Consider the following 23,182-nt stretch of genomic DNA (forward strand, 5'->3'; position numbering starts at 1 on the left):
TATCGTGCAAGTTTGACTTTTGTCGGCTCACGTTTGAAAATAGTCTCACGTGCATGTTTGGCATATATATATATGAACTATGAAGCTCGAAAATAAATATATTCAGTTAAATACTTGAAGGAAAATCTGTAGTTTTGCCCTTCTGATTATTATAACTACAATTCAGTTCCCTTACAAACTATACTATAGTATAGCCACGTAGGTTAGTTAGGTTTCGACTTTAGGTTATAAATTTTCGGCTACGTTTCTCATATATTTACATTGCGTCCAGCAAAAACGACCACAATTTAATTCAAAGAGTGGAATTTTTTCCCGCGCAAAGCGTAAACAAAGTATACTCTCCACACTCGGTTGTGATCATATTCATACGTATGCTAAAGGCATGGACATGTTTACACTAGCAATCAGTTTCGCTGCGATTTTGTGTGCAATTTTGTCTCTTGATTGACTATATGAACGAGTGAATTTGTTTGGAGCTCGTACACATCAGGAATTCGTAACTTATTGACTCGTTCTGTCGTTCATATCTATCAAAAGAAAAAAACTGTGGTGTTGCATTTAATTTGTTTTCCTCCTTTCTCGCTTCATAATTTATAATCCATTGCCGGAACCATTTATTGTTTTGCGGTATTTAACGCTTATTGCATGCCTTTGGCTATTTCGTGCTAACCTCTTGAAATAAAGACTTAAAGTTATCATGAACTTAAGAAAAATACTCCGTGAACTAATCACATTATATCTTTTTTAATCTTTATGCGGAAACGCACTTTGACGGACTTTCTTGTCCTCTAAGAGAAAAGGTTCTTGCGGACGCTGCATACTCGAAAGTCGAGACAGTTATTAAGACAGATACACAATGTCTCATGGTATTGCTGAGAAATGAAAAGATTTAACGCCAGAGCTATCACAAAATATGCCGTAATTGACTAATTGTTGACAACAAAATTCACAGCCAAATGCAATTGATTTCCTTTGTATTTTTTTTCGTAAATTGGTTGTAAGTGTCATAAAAACATGTCTGCAATTATGAATATTGCTTAGGTAACGTCTTTTTAGTCACGAAAGCGTTTTGTTGAAATTTTAGCATTTGAATTACAATGAATCCACCTTTTGTCGACTGAACACGTATTGGCATATATAAACTATACATATAGTCTTTTGCCCTAACTCCCTAAGCTATAGCTTGGCCCTTAACTGTAAAGATAAGACTAAACCTCCTTAAGACTCAAGTCAAAACGTTTTTGGTAGATCTTGCGGTGGTCTCAACTACACTTGAAGAGAATGCATTCGAAGACGAAACCACGTTTTACCCTGGTTACTTTGGCAGATGCATTGATTGATATTTGATAGTTTGTCAATTCCTACCGATACAGGTAAGTGCGCGTGCGATCTTTGACCGATGACGTCGGACGAATTGGCACAACCTCTCGGAAACATCTCTCACGAGAAAGGCTGGTTTTCGTATGTCAGATAATCCGTTGTACTTCGTCGTAATTCGAAAAGTCGTAATGTAATTCTACATGGGAATTATTAAACATTGCCTCCAAACATATCTGGGGATAATTTTAGCGAGTTCGGTCGTATTGTGACGTATGTGAACAAGTGGCCTGTCAAAAACAATGTTATTAAATACCAATTTCAGAAATCTAAACATCGATTGCCATTGGCAAAGTAGAATATTTTTTAAAAGTTAAAACAGGTGACCATCAAAGCAAGAAACTTTCGTGGAAATATGTTTTACTTTTTGAAATTAAATAAAGGCAAACAATTCAGGAATAAAAAAAATTCAGCCTGTCGGGCAAATAGTCCAAGATCTCGCATGTGTTTTTTGTGCAATGTATCCGTTCATGCTTGTCCACTGTTTTTGCCAAATTAGTTGCTATGGTTTTGGAAACATATGGCATATAATTATCACAATCCATTCCTTATTTGAAGTATTTTTCATTGACTTATCTGAAATGAATGAACCCCGTGCTTTCGATCTAAAAAGATATTAGATTGAGATAACGAAGCCTAATTGGAAGATAGATTCAAATGAATCTGGATTTGTACAAAAAATAGAAAAGCAAATAAGTTTATTTTCGCTTAACTGCGTAAACTTGTTTTAATTGCGTCTTCATTTGAGATTGTGCGCATGTGCAGTGCGTCGCTTCGTGACGTTCTCGCTTGTGCTTTTGCAGGAAAACAACATTAACTGAATAATACAGAGCTTTGGCTCATGTTAATGTTAATTCGCCGGAATAAAATTCCGTCTTGAATGTAGTAGATTATTTGTATTCTTCATAAAAGTGCAAGAACTCGCTTCGGGCTGCAACAGCAGGAGCCTGGAATCCAGTAAAGTCAGGGGGTCACTTTTTCGGTAGAGCAATTGCCTTTAAAACACGCTTGAAAAAGAAATGAAATGATTGCCTTCTCGTTATCACTTTAGAGTAGGTGGGAGGCAGGGGGGGCGGGTGTAACGTGTTGCAGTGTTGCCCCTGGATTCTATATTCCAGGCAGAGCTTTACAAATATTTATGTCTACGATTCATGTGATGTTGACAGATGACAAAGTTGAAGCACGAAAATGTACACGCGTCCGTGTGAAATTCGATCGTGTTGAGTGATGACTAACCCCACGTCAATGCTATTTACATGGCGAATATTTTCCATATTTAATGACAACAATTACTGGCCTTCCTGTATTGGGAGAATATAAACTAATACGTAGACGAAATTATATAATACAAACGAAGCCATCGCATTGCGATTCGGAACGAGATCGAGTTACAGGAACCCCGCGTGGTTTGGGGGAGCCATAGGATGCTTATTTGTTGCGTGTTTCAATAGTGCCAAATAGGAATCTCACATATCCTACGCCAAGTCCTCACAAAGACTCGAGAAAAAAAGAAAAATAAATTATATGTTAATTAATGAGGCTTGCAAATGTTTGTTGACTTGCGAATTCCGGTGTGATGGAATAACAAGAGGGGCTTCTAGACTTTGAGTCTTATATTTTGACGACGAAGGCGTTCGGTTGAAGTGGCTTGCTTTTAAGTTAAGGATCGAATCTTATAGGCATATATTGAAATATTTTGAATTCTGTAAATGAATTACCGAAGCGAAGCGACTTGTAACTCGGCCGCTTCGTAAAGCGCTTGACTCAAGATATGGCCGCAGTAAAACCGATTTCCTGGTTGATTTACGCACTGTTCATATTTAACCATGAAGTGTTTGGACAGCCTCAAAACAAGAACCACGATCTACGGTTGATATTAATGTATCGAAAAGTCATCGACGACAAGATGAAGTCGGCTCCGTGTACGGAGGACTTTAATCTATTGGGAATGCAACACATCTTGCAAGATTATTCATTTTGGAACAATGAAATCAGAACAGTGAATCAAGTTGCAAATTACCTTACATCGATGTGGCGTTATAAAGACAAACATAATCGTTCGATATTGGAGAATGCGCCAGCTATATACACGCTGGCACAGAATGTTGCATTATCGTCGAAAAAAATCTTCGGTTCTGTCGTATGCTTTGATGAGGGAAAGTTTCAGGACAAGCGGCAATTTTGCCCGTACGCTTTTAAGAATAACTCGCAGGAGAATCACACGATCGTTCGCGATCTAGGAAGACAAGCTGACTACCTTACGAAACCAACCAGTCATCCAACCCATGGTTTCTTAAAGTATACTTTTGTGTGGTGGCATGTTGGCCGTGAATACCTTTCGAAAGGCGCAGAACTTGGCCAAAAAACCGTGTACTACGACTTAAACTTGGACAACCTCGGCAATGCCAGTCAAAATATTTTCCCACAGGGAAAATATTATAACATCACTTCGAGTTATATTCCAATGCAATATGGACGTTGGACAACGCCGTACTACGATTGTTTTGGAGGGAAAACATGGATGATCACCTATCTGGCACCGTTTTACAACGAATTGAATGAATTCTTGTAAGTATTTTTTGTAGACAAATAGTAGGGCAAAAGTTTGGATTGCGTTATTAAACCGAACCAGGATCCGTTGTTGCAATTAGTAACATATTAAGTAGGCGAATGAAAAGCGTAAGAACAACTGATTAAAGTACGAACATTCTATACATTTGGCATTGAATTTTGAAGCGAGGCTAGTTCTATTGAAAAACAGGAAATGCTAGACACTTTAAATGTTAAGGAAGCCGTATCTCCAAGTGTTTTCGACACAAACAAGGCACTATACGCCACATGCATTTTTCAGATGCATATATGCATGGAGAATGGTCTTTGTGTTTTGTTGTACGAAGCAAGGCAGCTTCGCAGGTGGCCAGAGGTTTAAACCGTCTAGACATTGATCCACTATTCCAAAACAATACTAATAAAAATAATCGAAATATAAACGCGCATCTAAATGTCGAAACAATCCAGCAACAATCCTAAAAGATTACATGTCAATTTTATTTCGACCGAACGCCTTCCGCAGAGCTTAAAATTCGCGGACGGTATCGGCTTTTTGCCAAATCGTATTTAACGTTTATGTATAGGCAAAGTTACCAGCAGGTGAAATGATTATTCGTGTCTGATATATGTTATTCGACAGTCGTCAAACACTAAATGGAATAATACATTATCAGAAATTTTTTGTTTGGGATTTTGCCAATATTCGCCAATACAACAATAGGTCAAACTGGTCAAACCCGCATTGCATGAGTTGGACAATGAAGAAGAAAGCCTTGCTTTTTTTACGTTCAACTTGGCCGAAACGCTTGGCTCTTGCGCGCATTTAGACTGAGTAGATAGATAATCGAAGCGTGTATTTTTTGATGCGAGGAGTCTATAGGCTAGAGTGTTGACGCTAAATGTTTTCTACACAAGTGACGAAAAGCAGTGAGATTTTATCGCGTACAAATGAATATTTATCGCAAGTGCGTACATTTGATTTAAAACAATAAATACAGCGTGGACGTGGCTGGTAATGAACGTATGTTGTCGTGTCCCGAAAGGCGTTTTGGGCTTTTCCAGCAGCCTTTTGTCTTTGTCAAGAACATTTTAAAGGGTTAACGTACATCAGCCATCTGGAATGGTTTTAGCGCTTCCTTGTTGCTCCGACCTCCGACAGTTGTGTTCGCTTTGTGATTAGGTTCAGGCAGGTGCTGTAATCGTGCGATAACAAAATATAATAAGAATTCGTAATTTTATGCTGGCCATTGCGTCGATTAAGCGTACGAATACAAGGTTTAGCGTCCTAAGGCTGTATGTCTTGGACGAAACATGTGAAAATAGCGCACGGTGACTTGTTTGAACGTGTCCATGTGGCCGGAATTTCATATCGAATAACATACGCACAGTACTGACAGTAAAATGAAAACAGGTGGATTTAACGCTTAACTCTCTACGCCGTCAATCATAATAATAATAATAGGATTGACTGATAGAATACCAGATCTGGTTAGCAAAATACAATGGCAAAATGACTAAAGTCAAAAGTCAGGCGAGCTAGTTCGTGGCGTTTGGTCACTTGTTGAAGCCGGAATTGAGCTAGAGTGTGAATTGTGAAAGTAAATAATTCGAAGGGAATATAAATACAAGATACTGTTCGGGGTTTTATCTCAACCGCAGTCGGCGCTTGAAGTAAACAGTGGCTCAAGTTTCATGATATTTAGCAAGCATTAGATGCGCGATAGGTATTCGCCTGTAATGATTGTAGTGTACTTGTACTTATAAGTACAATTCAATCTGCAAGACGCAAAGCTTAACAAGATTTTATCATACGAAATACTCGAAACGCGGTTTAGCGCCGACGATTAGCCATTGGTCATCCGTCTGAACTAAAATAGTGCATGCGCAAATGTTTACTGACCAATTTTCAGGTAACAAACTTTAGAGCGGACCACGGCAGAATTCTACTTGCTTGATCCAAGCCAGTATTTCTTCATAAACGTTGTAAGGAATGTCTCAGGATATTAGGGACGAAGGGATTGTTATAAGTTCTGAAGCAATGCGCACAATTCAAAACTTTTCACTCACAGTCGGTTTATTCGGTTATCTGTGAAGCGTTTTCCAACGTGTTCAATACTCATCAAAATTAGAAGAACGCTTGACCGTTTGACCTCAATATTGTGTTCACTCTTCATATTCGTTACAATTATTTTGGAAAAAAAAAATTTTGGTTTGCTGGGTTGGGTTCGGAAACGCAGGAGAGCATTTCACCAACTCCTTTTGTACACGATTGGTTCACAAAGGCGCTGGTTTTTCTGCGACAGCTAATCACAGCTTCTAAAATTGCAATTGCGCGTGCGACGTGCGTATATGTATATGGTTGGGTCCGGAGGAATTTGCAACAAATAACAATGTGAAATATTTCCAGCAAACTCCTATTCCCATTCAAACTATGCGCAATTCAAACTCTGATCACTGAACTGCAAACATCACATGAATAAATCAGTAAACGAAGTTCAAAAGCCCTGAACGGGCAAATTAAACCTCGAATAGATTTTCAGGATTTGAATATGTTATCAATTCTATGTGCTACTTTGCCTCAGCACTAAATAAAGGCTCGATTAACAACGACGCTGGGATATAGTTTTCAGGGTTGATCTGCCAATTGTTTGTGCTCCAAACTAAAAGGACCAAAGTTAGTTGATATTAGTCAAATATCTAGCGAGGTCTGTCACGCATCTGGACGAATTATTGTCAGTTAATAGGTTGTCTATCCATAAAGTGATAAATCGCGGGCACTGACGATTGAAATCATTTCACGAGAAAATGGTCACGAGTAATGACCGAACATTAAATTAGACAGCCGTATGGGAAACTGCCTGTTGATAAATTTAACATGATTTAACCGTTTCCCAGGTGGTAGGGCACATCAGAAATGTGTTGGGATTGTCAACCCCTCCCCTCGGCAATCGAAAATGTGTCTGTCTCGAGCATTCTTCGTGAGGGACATTCTTCACAAAAAGCCGGAATGGTTCGCATGCGAATCCTATATGGTAAGACGGCCCCATCCAGAGACACTTGAATCCTGCAATTTACTGATTTAGAGCAAACTATTGTCGTATTGATATGTCAGCGATAGACTGTAAAGTTTGTTTCAAATACATCAAAGTTGTTTGCGTGCTTAATGTGTGATGTTAGCTTATCTCATTTGAAAGAAAAGGGGCGAAAAATTGATTACTTGCGCGTTGAAAGTAATTTTAATTATCGTCGAGTAATTAATGTAGACACGGGGCGGATGATTTGCATAGGAAATTGCACGTTTGGAGAAGTAGGTATTATGGAAAAAAGCATGTCTGTTTTGAGGAATGCAGCTTATTCATCAGTATATATATTTTTCGCGAATGCGTATAGCACGTATATATGCATGCATCGTTATTCATCCATCTTGCCAATCTTAAGGGCCTTGAAAAGAATTGTACTCCGATACTTGAAAAGAATTGTGAACTTTTCTATTCCCATCCTATAGTAAATACTTAATTCTTACTTGCCAAATATTTCAACGCGGCAGACTATTATTATTTACGCTCACAGGAACTTACAAACAAAGAGATGTCTCACATTTTAGATGACTTGCCATATATACATAATGTTTCGATAGCAAATCGTCTTTTGTTTTGAACGCACATTCGTGTGTATAGCTAAAGCCGGATTTCAACTGTAACCTTTCGCGCCAAGCTAAGATTTTGCTTTTGCTTATAAATATAGCTCTCAACCGAACAAACTGCCTGTATGAAGACGATATAGATAGATATCTCTAGTTGAAAACTAAACTGTAGACTGTCTGCGGGATAGAACGATCTGTGGGCAGACTATTTTCGATTCTAAAAAAATGGCGGTATATGGATTCGGTATCTATAATCCTTTGCGGGGATTATCGTGTGAATAAAACGGGCAAGCTAAACCCATGCACCGACCGCATTAAAGCCATCAGACAAGAGCCGATGTGGTATTTTAGGCTCGTTTGTTATTAAAAGGAAATTTATTGTTGCTCGAAATAATATTGCCGTGTTTTTTTCGCCGCCATCTTGGTTGATTTTTCAAAACTTCTACAAACGTCATCGTATTTTTCATCGTTGTGGCACATCAAAATGTCGATAACACGATTAAAATGTAATGCAAATAGTCTCAATCCACTAGGAGAGGACCAACCAAGATGATATAAGTTTACTGTGTTCTTTCAAAACAAAGTATAAGCTACAGCTTTTCCTAAATTTTCTGGAATGCCGACTATGAACCTTACCAAGATGATATAACTTTACTGTGCTTCTTTCGAAACAAAGAATACATAAGCTATAAGCTACAGCTTTTCCTAAATTTTCTGTAATGCCGACTATATGAACCTTACATAAAGTTCCATATATTATCGCACTTCTTTCTTCAATGCCTACATTGCTATTGCAGAAGAATGACACAATAAATAATCCTTTTTTACTCGTCTATTCTATTACATTGGCATCACTTCAACTTGTTGCACGTTCGTCGTGTTTTTTTTATTTCTATTTTAATTATAGGCACTTGGCAACAGGCTGTAAGTGGCGTATCAGTCCGCGGAACACCTCGAAAACAACTCTAAGAATTCTGATAAAAACTTTAGGAATTTCCCCCCAAGTCAGCGATATTGTTGAATTTTCCGAGAAACATATTCATAGGGAGTCAATGCAAAAAGAACAAATTCCTATACGAATCTAGGATAAAACTTTCATGAACTTGAAAGTAAAATTTGGAATGCGAGTTGACGTTTCGCTTTAGAGTATAGAATCAGAATGTAATATTTCATTGTCATTTGTCAATTACTGCCAAGTGCATGACAGTGTTCATATATGAAACGTAGGTCGCGTACTTTTGCGAACATCGTTTATCGATATGTAATTTCCTATATCTCGATGTGAAACAAGTTTGAACTGGTGAAATTGTTCAAATTGTGAAAAGTTGCTTGAATAGTTTCTCTAGACTAGGCCTATATATTGATATATACTATGGAACTTCAGCTAACTTCCGTTGTACTTTCATTCGTGATGTAAACAAGTCAAAAATCGACGTTCTCGTCGTATTTAATTTGAATATTTCATTTAGGGATTATAAAAAAGATCGCTGCCTTAATTTGTCTTAAACCGAAAATCATTTTGTTTACGGCAATCAGTACTACAATAAAACATTAGCATAAATTTTTTGCTATTATCGGGGGAGTTCAGAATAAAAATGTTGATTTGATGAAGCATGATTGTTGCAGAAGATGAATGGATATGAATATAAATATGAATAATGGCCTCTCAACTTCGAGCCTTGATATTTCAATCAATTCTCAAAAGGCTTTTTGAAGTGTTGTGTTTTTCTCACGTCTCAAGCAGGTGTTATCTCGTTTCAGCATCCAAACAAGTATTTGCATAAATATAATCCTAATGTCAACAAACGCGTGTGAAACCGTATTTCTAAATTCGAAAATACACATAGTTTACTGTATTTGCATTGCTTGTCGCTTATTTACTTTGCATCGAGGCTTATCAGTTGAGCTAGCATTATCTACAAGTTTTGCTTCATAACACAATAGCCTGCATTATCATAAATGCTTCACAGCATTTTCGTGAAATGAGTGATAGCGGTGAACCTGTATTATTTTGACAAAGCTAAAAAACAACGATTATTCTTTGCGTGCGATACACAGTTTAACTTGTGGTCGTGTGCAATTAAGTAGAATTGAGACATGTGTTTTGGTCAATTCGGCCTGACTGAAGTTGAGTACTATGTTTATGATCTGTTTTTGTGTTACACTTAGTGACACCCACGGAAAACGTCGTCAATATTGTGTGTTTTTTTTGCAAACGAAACATGGTGCTGAAGCAAGTATATTGCTGGCGGCGCTTCACTTGGTATAAAGCATATAATGTTACTATAGCAATCGATTTTCGGAGCAGATATAGAGGAATATAAAGTAGCAGAATTATGGCACTGCTAGCCTTGTAGTCTGCGGCAAACTGGCCACTTTGAAGTATTCAAATCGTCAATATTAAATATAGGGAGCACCGAAGTTTGTTTCGTGCAATTCCTGGCATTTTCCCCAACACATTTGGAGGCCGTTGACTTGTTTAGCGAACAAAGCAAAACCAACATTTTGATGTCTGGAGCCTTGAATATATTTCCTTGTGAACTTGGCCCAACCACGGCAAAATGTGTCAGCAGTACCCCTATTGTATGAGCAAGTCCCTACCCCACCCCAACCCTACGCTTCTGCCCCCTCCACCCCTCCCCCCCCTCGTATGAGTTTTCGCAACACGGCCACTGTCCACAAGCACTTCATGATCGTCTATATTAATCAAAATATATTTCTGCTCTGTAGAGGTTGTGTGAGCTTCGACATCGAGCTCGACTCCATTGAAATCGACGAATGTGACGCGCCACCCTCCATTCGTCCTGAGCCGGACGGTGTTCGGAAAGTCCAGTTCTACGGAGCTCACGCGTGTCGAAACACTACGACAGAGGTATGCTCACTGAACTCTATAAGGAAACTGAAATGATAGATAACAATTTCATACTAACCTTCCTTAGTTCCTTTCCAAATGGCACAAAAATATGTCATGTAACCATTTAATAATGATTTATTAACATTTTTCTAACCAGTAAGGGTAAATAAATTACATGCAAAAGCTAAAAAGCCTGATCCATCTTAATGTCAAAACAAATGTCAAATAATTTACGATCAGCTGAAACTGGATTACCTTTTTTACACACAATGTAAAGCTGCTTCAACACAGGCCTATGCTGAAACCATTTCTCACTACTAACCTGGGGGAGGGTGCGGCGAAAATACAAATTCAAAGAATTTTGAATCATATAATGTTTTTTATCTATTCATGATCGGTTACCGTTCATACTGAGCTAAACAGACGCCTATTTGTCTGTCTTCCAACTATTCATGTTTTGATAAACGTCTAAACCGATAAACGTTATATTATCATAATTTGAAGCGCTAAAATCATTTACAGTCCGTAAAGTAAAGTGTAAACTATCCATTTGATAAGTTTTGAATTATTTTTCTTAATGTACTGTGAAAATTAACTAAACACAATTCATAATTTGAAGCGCTAAGATCATTTATAGTCCGTAAAGTAAAGTGTAAACTATCAATTTGATAAGTTTATTTTGAATTATTTTTCTTAAATGTACTGTGAGAATTTACTGAACACAATTTCTGAATATGAGATGGATCTATGTCCAGAAAACGTGAACATGCGCTATAGTTCAGTTTAGGCAATTGCTTAATCAGAGAAAATGAGAGAGTCCCTCTCGGTTATGAGAGGGGAACAGATTCGCAAAAGCTTTTGTGAAATGCCTGTAATGTTAAAATTTTCTTTTCCAGTGTGTTCATGTCCACGGAGGAGGCTTCAAGGGTGGAAACTATCGTTGTGTCTGTCGAAAAGGTTTTTATTTCCCTCGTCCGAATGCAAGACAGAAGTATTTTAATGGACGCGAGGTTATGGCGGCAAAAAGTAACGGTTCAAACTACAGTCTGTACGATTGTTTACCGTGTCGTGAGGGATGTGACGAGTGCGTGGATGATACGCCATGTATGTATCAACGAAACATGTCGCTAAGGACTGTGTTCTTGGTCATCAATGAAATTATCAAAGCCCTCGCTATTTTCTTGGGTATCTTCGTTTTTGTCTACCGGGAGAGTAAGGTAGTTGGTCCTTATTTATTTTAAACTACATAGAAAGAGAAACTAGCTAGGGCACAGTTGGAAAGATACTAGAATACACTGTATGTTTAGGTTTAAAATGTGTAATGCACTACAATAGAAAGGAGAATAGTGCTGTGAAAAATACGGTACAATACAGTACAGTACTGGACAATACAGTTCAGTACAGGCGTTGACAATACAGTACAGTACTGGCTAATACAGTACAGCACAGACTGGACAATACATTACAGTAGTGGACAATTCAGGACAATACAGTACAGAACAGTACTGCTGTACTGGACAATACTACTGAAATGAACTGGACAATACAGAACACTATACCACAGTGCAGTGCAGTATCGAGAAGTACAGGACAATCTGGTAGTATCACAGTTATGAAACAGTACAAAATAAAACGTTTTACAACTCAAGTCTCAAATTACTTTCACTTTCTAGATAATAAAAGCATCCAGTCCTGTCTTCATGGAAATGATAGCTTTTGGGATCATCCTAATGTATTTCGAGGTACTGAATGAATACTCAGAATTCAAGTTAAAATTCTCTGGCATTTCTTAGCTATCTGCCACATGTGTTTCAAAACTTATCCCCACGACTTGAGTATATCTTGCTTATTCGGTGTATGGTGTGCTGTTTAGATAACGCTGGGATATTTTCAAGACTCTGTCTTACTTTGCATCGCAAGATCCTGGCTCTACCATGGTGGTTTTATACTCGCCTTCGGATCGCTTCTTCTGAAAACTTGGAGGTACGTAAAACTCCCGTTAATTCCTTTCGTGCATAACAAACTGTCCCGAATTATATGCGGAATTAATCTATTCTCAATTGATAAAAATGATATACCTATTAATATTTTCACTAGAATTGCCGTAATCTTTCGTCTGCGTACCGCAAAAATGATAGAGCTCACGGACAAGACCTTAATCAAGTATTTGTTGTTGATGCTGGTCGCTGTGATGTGCTACCTCATGATATGGACCTGGACACAGACGCACGAATTTGAAGTTAAGAAGACAAGCGGCGGATATAAATACAGGCGCTGCGTTCGCGGATGGTTCGCAAACGCCATTGAAATAGGTATACATCATTTAAACATTGAAGTCAGTATTATGACATAGTTTGCGGGCAAATTATGCCGCTATTTGACCTATGCGCCCAGTTTACACCAATCAGGGGCCAGTTGTATGAAAGCCGGATAGCGCTATCCACCGGATAGTGGTTTTTCAACCGTTCTAAAAATGCTTGAAGAGCATTAAAATTTCAGCTTCGTAACCAATAATTGGCAAAGAGGATCTTCGATTTATGAATACTAAGATTTATTCAAAATTATACCCAATAACGGGCGATTATACCCAAATACGTCGAAGCGCAGACCATTGATAAAGGCCTAGATCTATACGGCAAATTCGGTTCACGTTCTCCTTGAAAAGCGCTCGAGCGCGCAAAGGATGATAGATTATTCAACACTATATTTCTTTCGCCGTATTAACGTTTTGTTTTTCTGTAGGTGAAGTGCTTCTTCTTCTCTGGGGAGTGTGGTTATGTTTACGAGTTCGCAATGCACCATCGGCGTATAACGAAAGTAAATACATTGCTTGGTGTATTTACAACACCGTTTTTATAATGATCCTGGTTGGGTTGTTGAGGTGGGTATTCAATCACAAAACCAATCTTAAATCCAAAATCTTAAATTCCTAATCAAATTTTACTTAGTATTTCACTTACTAATCTTTCTACTTACTAATCTTATATCTTTCGCCGATACAGGATCGTTTTGGATAATTTTCATAACCCGGATGTGTCGTATGTTGTCGACTTTCTCTCGACTCACGTCGTAGCGACGATCATGCTGGTACTACTCTTCATGTCTAAGGTGAGCGTCGTCCTCAAAAAACTTCACGTGCGTAACCGCTGGTCACTTGGTATCGCGTGTGCTTCACAATAACATTAGTTTAATCTCTGTCTGATCTACATTCTTTGTAGTTAAAATATTCATAGCATAAACGTAGTCTGAACATCTCATTTACTGAGCAAAACCAGAGCATAGAAAAACCAGCACTTTTCCTAAAAGCCCACGCCATTGACGAGGCAATAATCTTGATTTCTTTAGATCTATCTCCTTCGAAAATTCAAAAAAGACATGAAGCGAAAACGCCGGTCGAACTCCGCGACGTCAACAAACGGAACGGATCTTCGCAAATCTCCATTTCATTTAAATCGCCTGGTCGACGGCACCCTGGTGTGTGAGACCGAGGAAGAGAAAACCGTGCTGGGACTGGAAACCGAAAACGCTCAACTGCGGGTACGTGACACTGCACTATGAATTTAACCTGGACTGCGAAGGGTATTATAATTACCGACCAAAAAGCAAGGACTGGATAAAACACCAGCTATACGCATCGCCGTGAATTGGCGATTCCGGCGGAGGACTGCTGGTTTGGAAACGTATATGCAAATAGCTCGTTTTTAAAAACAGCGCAATGCTTTACTGCTAGTCTTACTATGACCAGCGATCACCGTAACTTCTGAATGAAATTAGTGCCAGGTCTCTGTTGGTGTGTTTTAAAGTTTAAAGGACACACTTTTGGTAGCTCGTATATTGAGAAAGGTCGTTGCATGGGTGCTAAATTAATTTCCTCGTAACTTAGTTTTGTGCTAATTACGAAATTTCATCTCCACAGGAAGAAATTCGCAATCTGAGTGCAAAACTCGCCATTTTTGAGAGTAAACTTGCCCGAGAAAGCAGACGAAAGGAGAGCAACACAAGCCCGGAAGACGACGACTTCAAAATTCACAATGCCGATTTTCAAATAGCTCTGGTCGACAGCGAGACGGAAAGCAGTCGGGATTGCAACGGATTCTCCAACAAGCGCCGAAGAAAGCGCTCGGTCGCCGCCGACAGCACGACGAGTAACGGAAGCGTTTTCACGCGCGAGGAAAAAGGCGGGAGCTTGATTGAGGACATCAAAAATGCAGGAAAACAGGAGCATTTTCTGGTGATCCCGAAACAGAACAGCAATTCAGACGAGGAGACACTGACTGTGATGTCGAATATCTCAAATGAATCCACGTGACGGTTTTGAACACTGCCTAAGGCACTCTCATCGGATACGATTTGTTCTAGCCGACTCTCATTCTGACGAATTGAAACGAGTGCCTATGTAACATTTCGCAAGTGAAATATATGGAGACTGGAACGACAACTTGGAAGCCACTATCTTGAAAGCTGAATTTAACGTCAAATTGGCTCCAAAAATAACGGCGGCCGATTAACCGTCAATTATCGTTTCAGTTACTGCATAGAGTTCACTGGCGAAATTTGAACAAAATCTGACGTCTGTACGCATGCTCACTCGATCACATACGCCAGGGTAAGAATTGTATACGACGAAACCACTGACCTATATTATCTAGTGTAGGTCAGTAGACGAAACGCCTATTGTAAATAGACCTGTATAAATGGCCGATTAAATTCTAGCATTCGCAGCTTATGGTGGACAAATTTAAGCGTCGCGAATGAGTAGACTTTACCTATTTATACGAGTGCTGGCCTTAGCTATCCTCGCGCAAAATTCCGATCGAAATTTTACAATATTTTAACACTCTTGAAGTAATTAACTGTAAAAAAAACAACAATATCCTCTGGCTTGTGCCAAATAATTTAGAAATATTGCCCGGACATGGTTTGCGCAAGATAGATAAATAAGTAGCAACGAACACAGTAGATAACTAGCTTTCGGATAATCGCTGTTTCGGTTAGCCCCTGAAACACGGTTGAAATAGTTTAAAGGCTTTCCAATAATTGACTGCCGCTTCCTGAAATTTTGCGGGCATTAAAAAACAATTGAGGACGCGGTGATTGGTACATAGTTTTAAATCAATCAGATTGTACTGTAAATAAATGAATTTCCTGTATGCTATAGAGATAAACAAAATGTAATATAGCGGAATTTAGGTAAAATATGTGACATGTATCGGTACACGATATTTACAAGGACTGCAGTGTATTGTGTAACGGTAGAAAGTATGTACGTTGAGAACCACTCAGACAAAAAATCATGAACACGATTCTTTTGCAATCGACAACTCGGACCTCAGAGTATTGGCGGGAAACAAGTTCGGCGTGTTGATTGGTCAGAGTATTAATTACCATGAAACATTCATTGCCCGGAGTAATTAATGGCGGACAAGCGTCTACTGGATGTTATTTATACCGTCATTCATGCTCGTTCGTTCAGAAATCAAAATTCGTAATTGCATGTAAGATTTCTTTGTTAAGCGAATATCATGTGTGATGTAGACAATTGCTTTGTTTACATTTTGTACGCCAGAACTAAAACAATATTCCACTGCTATGCTTAAACTTTTAAATTTAAAAAGATCAGAATTGAGTAATCCTCAAGTCAGCAAGCATCTCATTTTTATGCGCAGAACCTATGCGCAGAAGCCGCCTTTTTCCCCTTTTAAAAATGACTACAGTGTAAAAGTAACGCAACTCGTGACCCGCAGATTTTTCAATATTCTTTGATGAATGAATGAATGAATGAATGGAAATCAACACTTACAAGGATTTCAACACTTCTGAAAGTTCTCCCACATATCTATCAAAGACTCGCTGTCTTGTTCGGGCGAGCTGAGAACTCCTTTGTAGCATTCTTGAAAACATGACCACCGCTGATCCTAAAACATAAAAAACAAACTAAAAAACACCTGCGATGTTAAGGCCTTTCGTATACTTGCATGCTGAAGAAACACATTCCAACTGAATAAAATATCGCATTGCAAAATAGATGCTTTATAGATTTACCTTAATCATTGTTGGTCCAACAGCCGACAGCCAAATACCCATTGACACGTCTTCCCCCTAAAACCAACCAACAACAGCAAGAGTTGTAGTTTGCCACAGCTATACATCTCCCAAAGATGGCTGCCGATCTTTGGCTGGCAGTGTTGCAAAAGATCTTTATAATTTCAAACTCTCATTCTCACAGTGGGAAAAGCCGTCCGAGTATAGTCTGTGATAAGAGCACGGCATCTCGGTTCAAAAGTTTGAGTCTTGGAACGAGACAGGTTTGTAGGAGAAAAAAAAGCATCCAAAAAAACATATCTCCACTGTCCCAAAACCAGTTCAAGTGAGCTTTCAGGTATTACCTGGTATCGTTTCAAGGAGTCTGCATTTTTCGCTATCCAGTGTACAAGATCTGCGGACAGTACACTTCCTGCACCGCAGGCAAACGTTGGGTAAGTCACACCTGGATAGTCGGGTTCGGCCCATTTACCCTGACGTTCGATGAGCCAATCAGTTCGAAAGCTGGAATGTAAAAAGACGCAGGAAATGAAACTCGGATGGGGTAAAGGCTTTGGAGTAAAGAATACAAAAGTGATTTTCATACACTTCAGTACCTGCCCCACCAGATTTTAGATTTATTTCGCAGTTTATGGTCATCGATTCCCTGAAAACAAAATCGCCACAAAAAATGAAAATTTTATATATTCTTTGAGGTTCCAATTATAAAGACATCACCCGATGTCATGATCAAGATTAAGAAAACTTTCGGCATACCTGAAGAATGCCTTGTAAATCCACAAAGCAATCGTCGTCTGTTTTAAGGACGAAAGAAAACGATACATTTTTGGTAATCCTGCATGCAAAGAAAAAACATTCAGATTTATAGCGATCAAGTTCCCCGCATATTTCATCAGATTGAGAAAGCGTCTAAGCTAAGTTTAAACTAAAATGACGGTATTGACCGTTCGACTTCACCACATGGACTATGGGTGGTCTATGATGACCTACGTTTATGATGACCTACGTCTATAATGATCTACGTCTATGATGACCTACGTCTATAATGATCTACGCGGTAACATTTGAAAGCACTGCATTTTGCAAAGATATTGATGGACGTTTTATCAGTTGCAACTAGGTTCAGGACTGATCGGTCAGAAAAATGTTGCCGACCTGGGCGAAGACCAGAAAGAGAAGTAAATACATAAGCATAGGCTCTAAGAAGCTGTTTACATGAGCCCGGTTACCCGAGATTCAACGAGGCGTGAGACGATTTTAAGGTATTGAAATGAGCAGATAACAAGATCCTGGCAGTCGTATAATTACCACAACAACAGCATGTGCTTGTTTGGTTTCATAAAGACTTATTTCAATACCTTAAAGTCCTCTCACGTTTCGTTGAATCTCTGGTAACCGGGCTCATTTAAACAGCTCCCAAGAAGCACAACACAAGTTTTTTGTACCAGCGAAAAAACTCCAGCAGCTGTGAAGGTAGATTTCTGTAGACATCAACGTTTGGAACGAAGATGATATCCGAATATTTTCTACTTTCTTTGTACAACGAAAACGAATATTCTCCTCTTGTTTCAACCGTTTCCATTCTGCGATTCTATTTTTTCTTTGCTCCGCGGTCAACTTCATTTTGCCCGGAGCAGGACCTGGAGGAGTTAAGAGAACGCGGTATAATATTGCGGGCATAGTGGACTCTGATCTTAACACAATATCTGGATAGTGCTTCAAGAGTTCGCTGCTCAAAGCCTGCTAACTACCAGAGCTGGACCCTGATTAGTCGCTTTTTGTGTATTCCTGTATTATGGTTTATTTCAAAATGTTAGAAACGAAAACGCCCATTGGCACTGTTACAGAGAGACGAGACCTTTTTAAATACCTCTAGAAAAATGCTATATGCAAAGAGTGAAAAACTACGAGAACAATTTTGAACCAAGCAAAACTTTAAATCCCATATGCGATACGTGTACTTACCATGAGGTCGATACATAAAGGTTCCTGTACCTTGCAAACAATTTTTTTCTGGAAATGTCTCTTCAATTCCTGGAAATATTCCAACATCTTTGCCAAATCGTCTCACCTTGGGAGAGGTTTCGAAAAAATGTTTTCACTTTCCATTTATTCCCGGAGCCCTAGTTAGTAGTACCTATGATTTCTACCTGTCACTGCCCACGTTGGTTGTACCAGGTGAGTCACGCGGGCAGCCTTTTCCAGGAACTTCTCCTCCCCCTACGAATCCTGAGCCCCTGGGTACGAAGTTGTGAACTGTGATTTCTATTTTTACCGAACGTTTTGTTGGTTTTTGGAAGAGCGTGCATGTGAAACTGTGAAGTGTAGACAGCAGTTTATAGTGTAGCCTCTAACCATAAAGTCTGTTCTAGCTCTAGAGGAGCCATTTTACATTACGTTTTATTATTTTTCAAACCTTTTAAAATGAAAAATGAGATATCGCGTACCTTCAGGGTCTTAAACAAACCACCGTTGTCTTGAATTGTCACGAATTCCTCGCATTTTTTACACCTGGGGCTTACACATGCTGCATTTTCAGCCACAATACTGGCTTGGAACCCCTAAAAAAATACCACCTAATTATACCCGAGTTTTATATATTCTTCTCTACTGCACTCATGAGATAAATTACCGATTTCTCACACTGCGTTCTGCATATAAGGTTAATGCACTAAAAAATTTGTTTAAGTTTAAATTTGCAATTTTTAAATTTGTTTAAATTTGCATTCTTTTAGGCCTCATTGATCTATCATACAACACACTATCGTAAAAGTTTAAACAAACCTTTGGCAAAACATAGTTTGGCACTGTTTTAAACCAACTGTTATTTACCAAAACACCTGGACTTTGAACAGTAAAATGAGCCCTGACTATTTCTTTCTATATAATCCACAAATTACAATTTAGAATTCATTTCTGTTGATTATACTCACATGTGAGAAAGCACACACCCAACATTTTCAGAAAAAAGCCCATCAATCTATTGACCGCTACCTTGGTTATTCTGTCATAGAGTCTCAAAGTTGTCTCCTCCTTCAAACCATTTACAGAAACTCCCAAACTTGTTATAACTATTGGGTATAAAACCTAAATAAAGTACTCTGAGTATTAAGACTATGACTGCCTTTTATTAACATGACAATGTGTTCTATTTGATGGACAACAATTAACCCATACATTGAAGTCTATTCCAACAGATCCTTCATGATGATAAGGTAAAGAAATATCTTCTGGTACTTGATACGCAATCAGTTCTTTATCAAAATCTAAAGGCACAATCCCATTTATAATTACCAGTACTTTATTGTCTCACATTGACAGCTCAGATCTGATAAGGAATAAATACCTGAGCCTCATAAATACATTTGTGCATAATTTATATAATATATGGAATAAAGATATGTATGATACTTTTAAAAGGTTGATTTAGAAGTTATGTAGCTAGGTACCAATATCTTTGAGACCATCCTTTTCACATCTGTATGGGTCGAAACGAAACTCTGGAGGTATTGGACATGAATAATTTGAGATGATAAATTTGATTAAAATTCTGCAGAGTAAAATGTTTTGTATATTAGTTACATCAGAGTTAGTTAGTGATTAAGTACGTCAGTTCAAATAGACTTATCAGCACCTTTTTTTGAGAGAGGAGTGATGTTGGGCGTGGCCAACCCATGTCTGACGCAAACTTTCTCTCAGGTAAAAGTTACCTCTTGCCGAGAGGATTCCAACCACTAAGTCATATGGTTGTTCTGTTGGTAAATTGTTTTAGTAAATGCTAATCATATTTAGGCAATGTTTAGCAAGAAGGGGGGGGGTGCTGGTAACAACCTACTATAAAGGGGGGGGGGAGTGCTACTTCTGGGTCTGAGAACTAGAGGGTGAGAAATCAAACAGATTGGTATAAATGCCGTTGAAAATGACATTTCTTCACGAGGCAACGAGGAACACTAGCTTTTAAAATAAGAACTCTTAAAACGTCTTACCTTTATCGATGGAATTTACATTATTTTTCGGGTAATTTAACAAAACCACGTGAAGTAAGAAAAAGAGAAATGACAAGCAAACATCATGGAAATTGATCATGAAAATATACTAAGAAAAAAAGTTCTTATAAATTATTATACACTTGTTTAATTTTGCTTTCAAGCATTAAAAGGATAGCATTCTGTACTCTGTAGCTAATATCGATAATTAGAAAATACGAATATTAACCCCGGAAATTGGTCTACGTACTTCATGTTAAGAGCACTACTTTGGCGTGATACGGCGAAAACGGAGACGAAGCCGGCGTCACCGTCTCAGCACTCCCCAGTCTCAGTCAGAGTTCTCAGTCATCCCCATGGAGTATCTGCGCATGCGCTATAATTTGATGCGCTTAAAAATTTGCAGCTTTTACCTTTTGGATCCTCGGAGTGGCCTCTTCAAAGCCTTGCATATACAGGGTGTATAAAAAAAAACGCAACACTTAATATTCATGAATATCCTCTTTGTTCTACAACACAAAAGACGTTTGGCCCCTGGAATGCGAGAAAGCTTGTAATCATATTCTAGCGGCACAATCGTCGGGAAACAAAGTCGGGTGCGTAAACCAACGAGCTGAATTGAAAGTATTTAACGAGTAAAATTTTATTTACAGTTTATTTTACAAGGTCGACAGTTAGCATTCAAGTTATCATGCACGACAATAAAAACTCGTTGTTCGGTTGTTAGCTGCACCATTATTAGTTTAGCTGATTTGACTATTAGCAGTTGAACTGTACGATTAGAAGCCATTTTAAACTCCCAGGGGCATAAAATCTATTGAGCTTATGAACAATATGAATTTTAGAATATTAAGTGGTTGCGTTTTTTTTGAGACACCCTGTACAACTCTTTCGGTAATATAGTTTAATGAGCGGTTACCCTTTGAAGCACTTTCTATAGATTAATTTTTTGATACGTAGCTATCTCATTCTTTTAAAGTCATTAGTTTTGTAAACATTACGAATAACGTGTTCTGCAGTGCTAGGCAACCTTAATCCGCTATGCCTGACTACCGGTTACAGCTAATACAACACGGCCGCTTGTGATGTGTACTGCTAGGTAACCTTCATCCATATGTCTGACCACAACTGCAGTCTGACTACCGGTTATGGACAACAGCTATTAATTTCTGGGAACTTGAATGCGGAAAATCTATCAAGGAAATCCTAAATAGATCCTGAGAAACCAGTTATTGTACTCATATGGGCAACTTTAATAATGAAAAGGAAAAAATTTAAAACGTTACAAATAAAGCAAAGATATTTTATAAACTACAACAGATTATAAGGTTTATGAGATTAAATAAAAGAACCTATGAAGTCTACAAATGCAATAATAAAAATATTCAGCCAATGCATGCTTATGCTGATTTAAAAACTACTGGCGTTCTAATATTCAATCCTTCGCACTTTTCTTCGGACATGTTTCACTTTCTCTGTCTGCCGGACACGGGTCACTCGGTTCTCGCACAGTGTAGTCCTCCTTGATATGGCAGGAACATTTGCTGAGTATACTTTCTTGACATTCCTTCGTAATTGTACTTCGAGTACACGTCACGTTTACTAAGCAGTTGATATCCGTTGACTCTGTCTGTTCATACATCGTAGCCTCGGCATGTGTGAAGATTTCAATCACTTCGTTGAAGTTGGGGTAAAGGGGAGGGTTCGGACCAGGTGAAGACACAACCTCGTTCCCAGGGTCTTTTGTAGGCTTTCCTGGGGTGAAAGACACGGGTTTCGATGGAGGGTTTCCTCTGAAGATCAGCATCCTCTTTTTAAAACAGACGGTCTTATTGCGGTTTTTAAACACTGCATGTTGGATTAGGGAAGGAGGGAACATACAGCCGTATTCTGCATAATACGGTAACGCTGCCTCCTTCATCTCTTCAATGTCTTTGTCCTCGATTAGTTTAAATTTTGGTGGATTATTTGATGTACTCGACGAAGCTGACTCATCACTCTCGTTGGTTTCTCCCTTGATTACTTTAAATGACAAATTGTCTTTATTTCTCTTCATGGCCCTTGGACCAAATTTAGGACAAGCTTTTGGGTCAATACCAACTGCATCTAGCATCACCATTCGAAAAACAGAGGATGCTGTTCTTCCAAATATCCAAGCTCTTTTAAAATCAGTTTTGTCACCAAATTTGTATTTATTATCATCGTCATCGGCATTGCTTTCTACCATTTTCAGCCAAGACTTTTGTTCGTTCGTCTTTTTGCACAAATTCGTCTTTTTGCACAAATTCTCAATCAAAGATTCCTCTGAATCAAGGCGCACGATCAGTTCTCCCATCACTTTGTTAGCGTTTCATACAACAACACAAGCTTTGATGCAGACAACAATGCCTGCTTATGCGAATTAAAACGTGTTCAGTAGAAAATCTTAATTTTTAGCCAATCAGAGTGAACTATTCGCGACTTTAAACAAACAACTGACAATATAAAAATACCCAGAACATTTTAGCCTGCTCTCGGATTAAAACATTTTCCGTGTTTCTATAACTGTGTAGAAAGATGTTTTCTGACATGGAAAAAATTTTTTTTCTATTTCTTTTATAATATAACTCGATAAAAAGATTTTGTAGAAATTTTATAATTAGATTCAATTACAAATTCGCATTACATCGCTTCGCTTGTCAAGCTCGGCGGGAACTTGACATATTAACATTTTTGTTAATATCCGGTAAC

The 23,182-nt window shown here is 38.5% G+C and overlaps 2 protein-coding genes across 2 annotated transcripts; one reads left to right on the forward strand and one right to left on the reverse strand.

Annotated features, from left to right (window-relative positions):
* The first annotated feature begins 1,152 nt into the window (after positions 1-1,152).
* On the forward strand, positions 1,153-15,487 carry LOC114516905 (probable G-protein coupled receptor CG31760). The gene is made up of 11 exons (XM_028536515.1): positions 1,153-1,373; positions 2,544-3,945; positions 10,301-10,442; positions 11,321-11,641; positions 12,098-12,166; positions 12,298-12,407; positions 12,522-12,736; positions 13,167-13,305; positions 13,427-13,532; positions 13,770-13,961; positions 14,341-15,487. The coding sequence occupies exons 2-11, from the start codon at positions 3,149-3,151 to the stop codon at positions 14,731-14,733; spliced, it is 2,484 nt and encodes an 827-aa protein (XP_028392316.1). The 5' UTR covers positions 1,153-1,373; positions 2,544-3,148; the 3' UTR covers positions 14,734-15,487.
* Positions 15,488-15,822: 335 nt separating this feature from the next.
* On the reverse strand, positions 15,823-20,638 carry LOC114516906 (UDP-GalNAc:beta-1,3-N-acetylgalactosaminyltransferase 2-like). Its single transcript, XM_028536516.1, is given in 15 exon segments — positions 15,823-16,339; positions 16,467-16,523; positions 16,811-16,970; positions 17,063-17,112; positions 17,223-17,301; positions 17,912-18,023; positions 18,026-18,106; positions 18,432-18,537; positions 18,914-19,027; positions 19,251-19,346; positions 19,461-19,553; positions 19,644-19,732; positions 19,916-20,016; positions 20,101-20,218; positions 20,453-20,638. Coding segments are annotated over 15 exon segments (1,464 nt in total). The 5' UTR covers positions 20,553-20,638; the 3' UTR covers positions 15,823-16,231.
* Between the last annotated feature and the right edge of the window lie 2,544 nt (positions 20,639-23,182).

The sequence above is a fragment of the Dendronephthya gigantea genome, unplaced genomic scaffold, assembly GCF_004324835.1.
Source record: "Dendronephthya gigantea isolate DGI-Jeju-01 unplaced genomic scaffold, DenGig_1.0 000006F, whole genome shotgun sequence".
Taxonomy (NCBI): Eukaryota; Metazoa; Cnidaria; class Anthozoa; order Malacalcyonacea; family Nephtheidae; genus Dendronephthya; species Dendronephthya gigantea.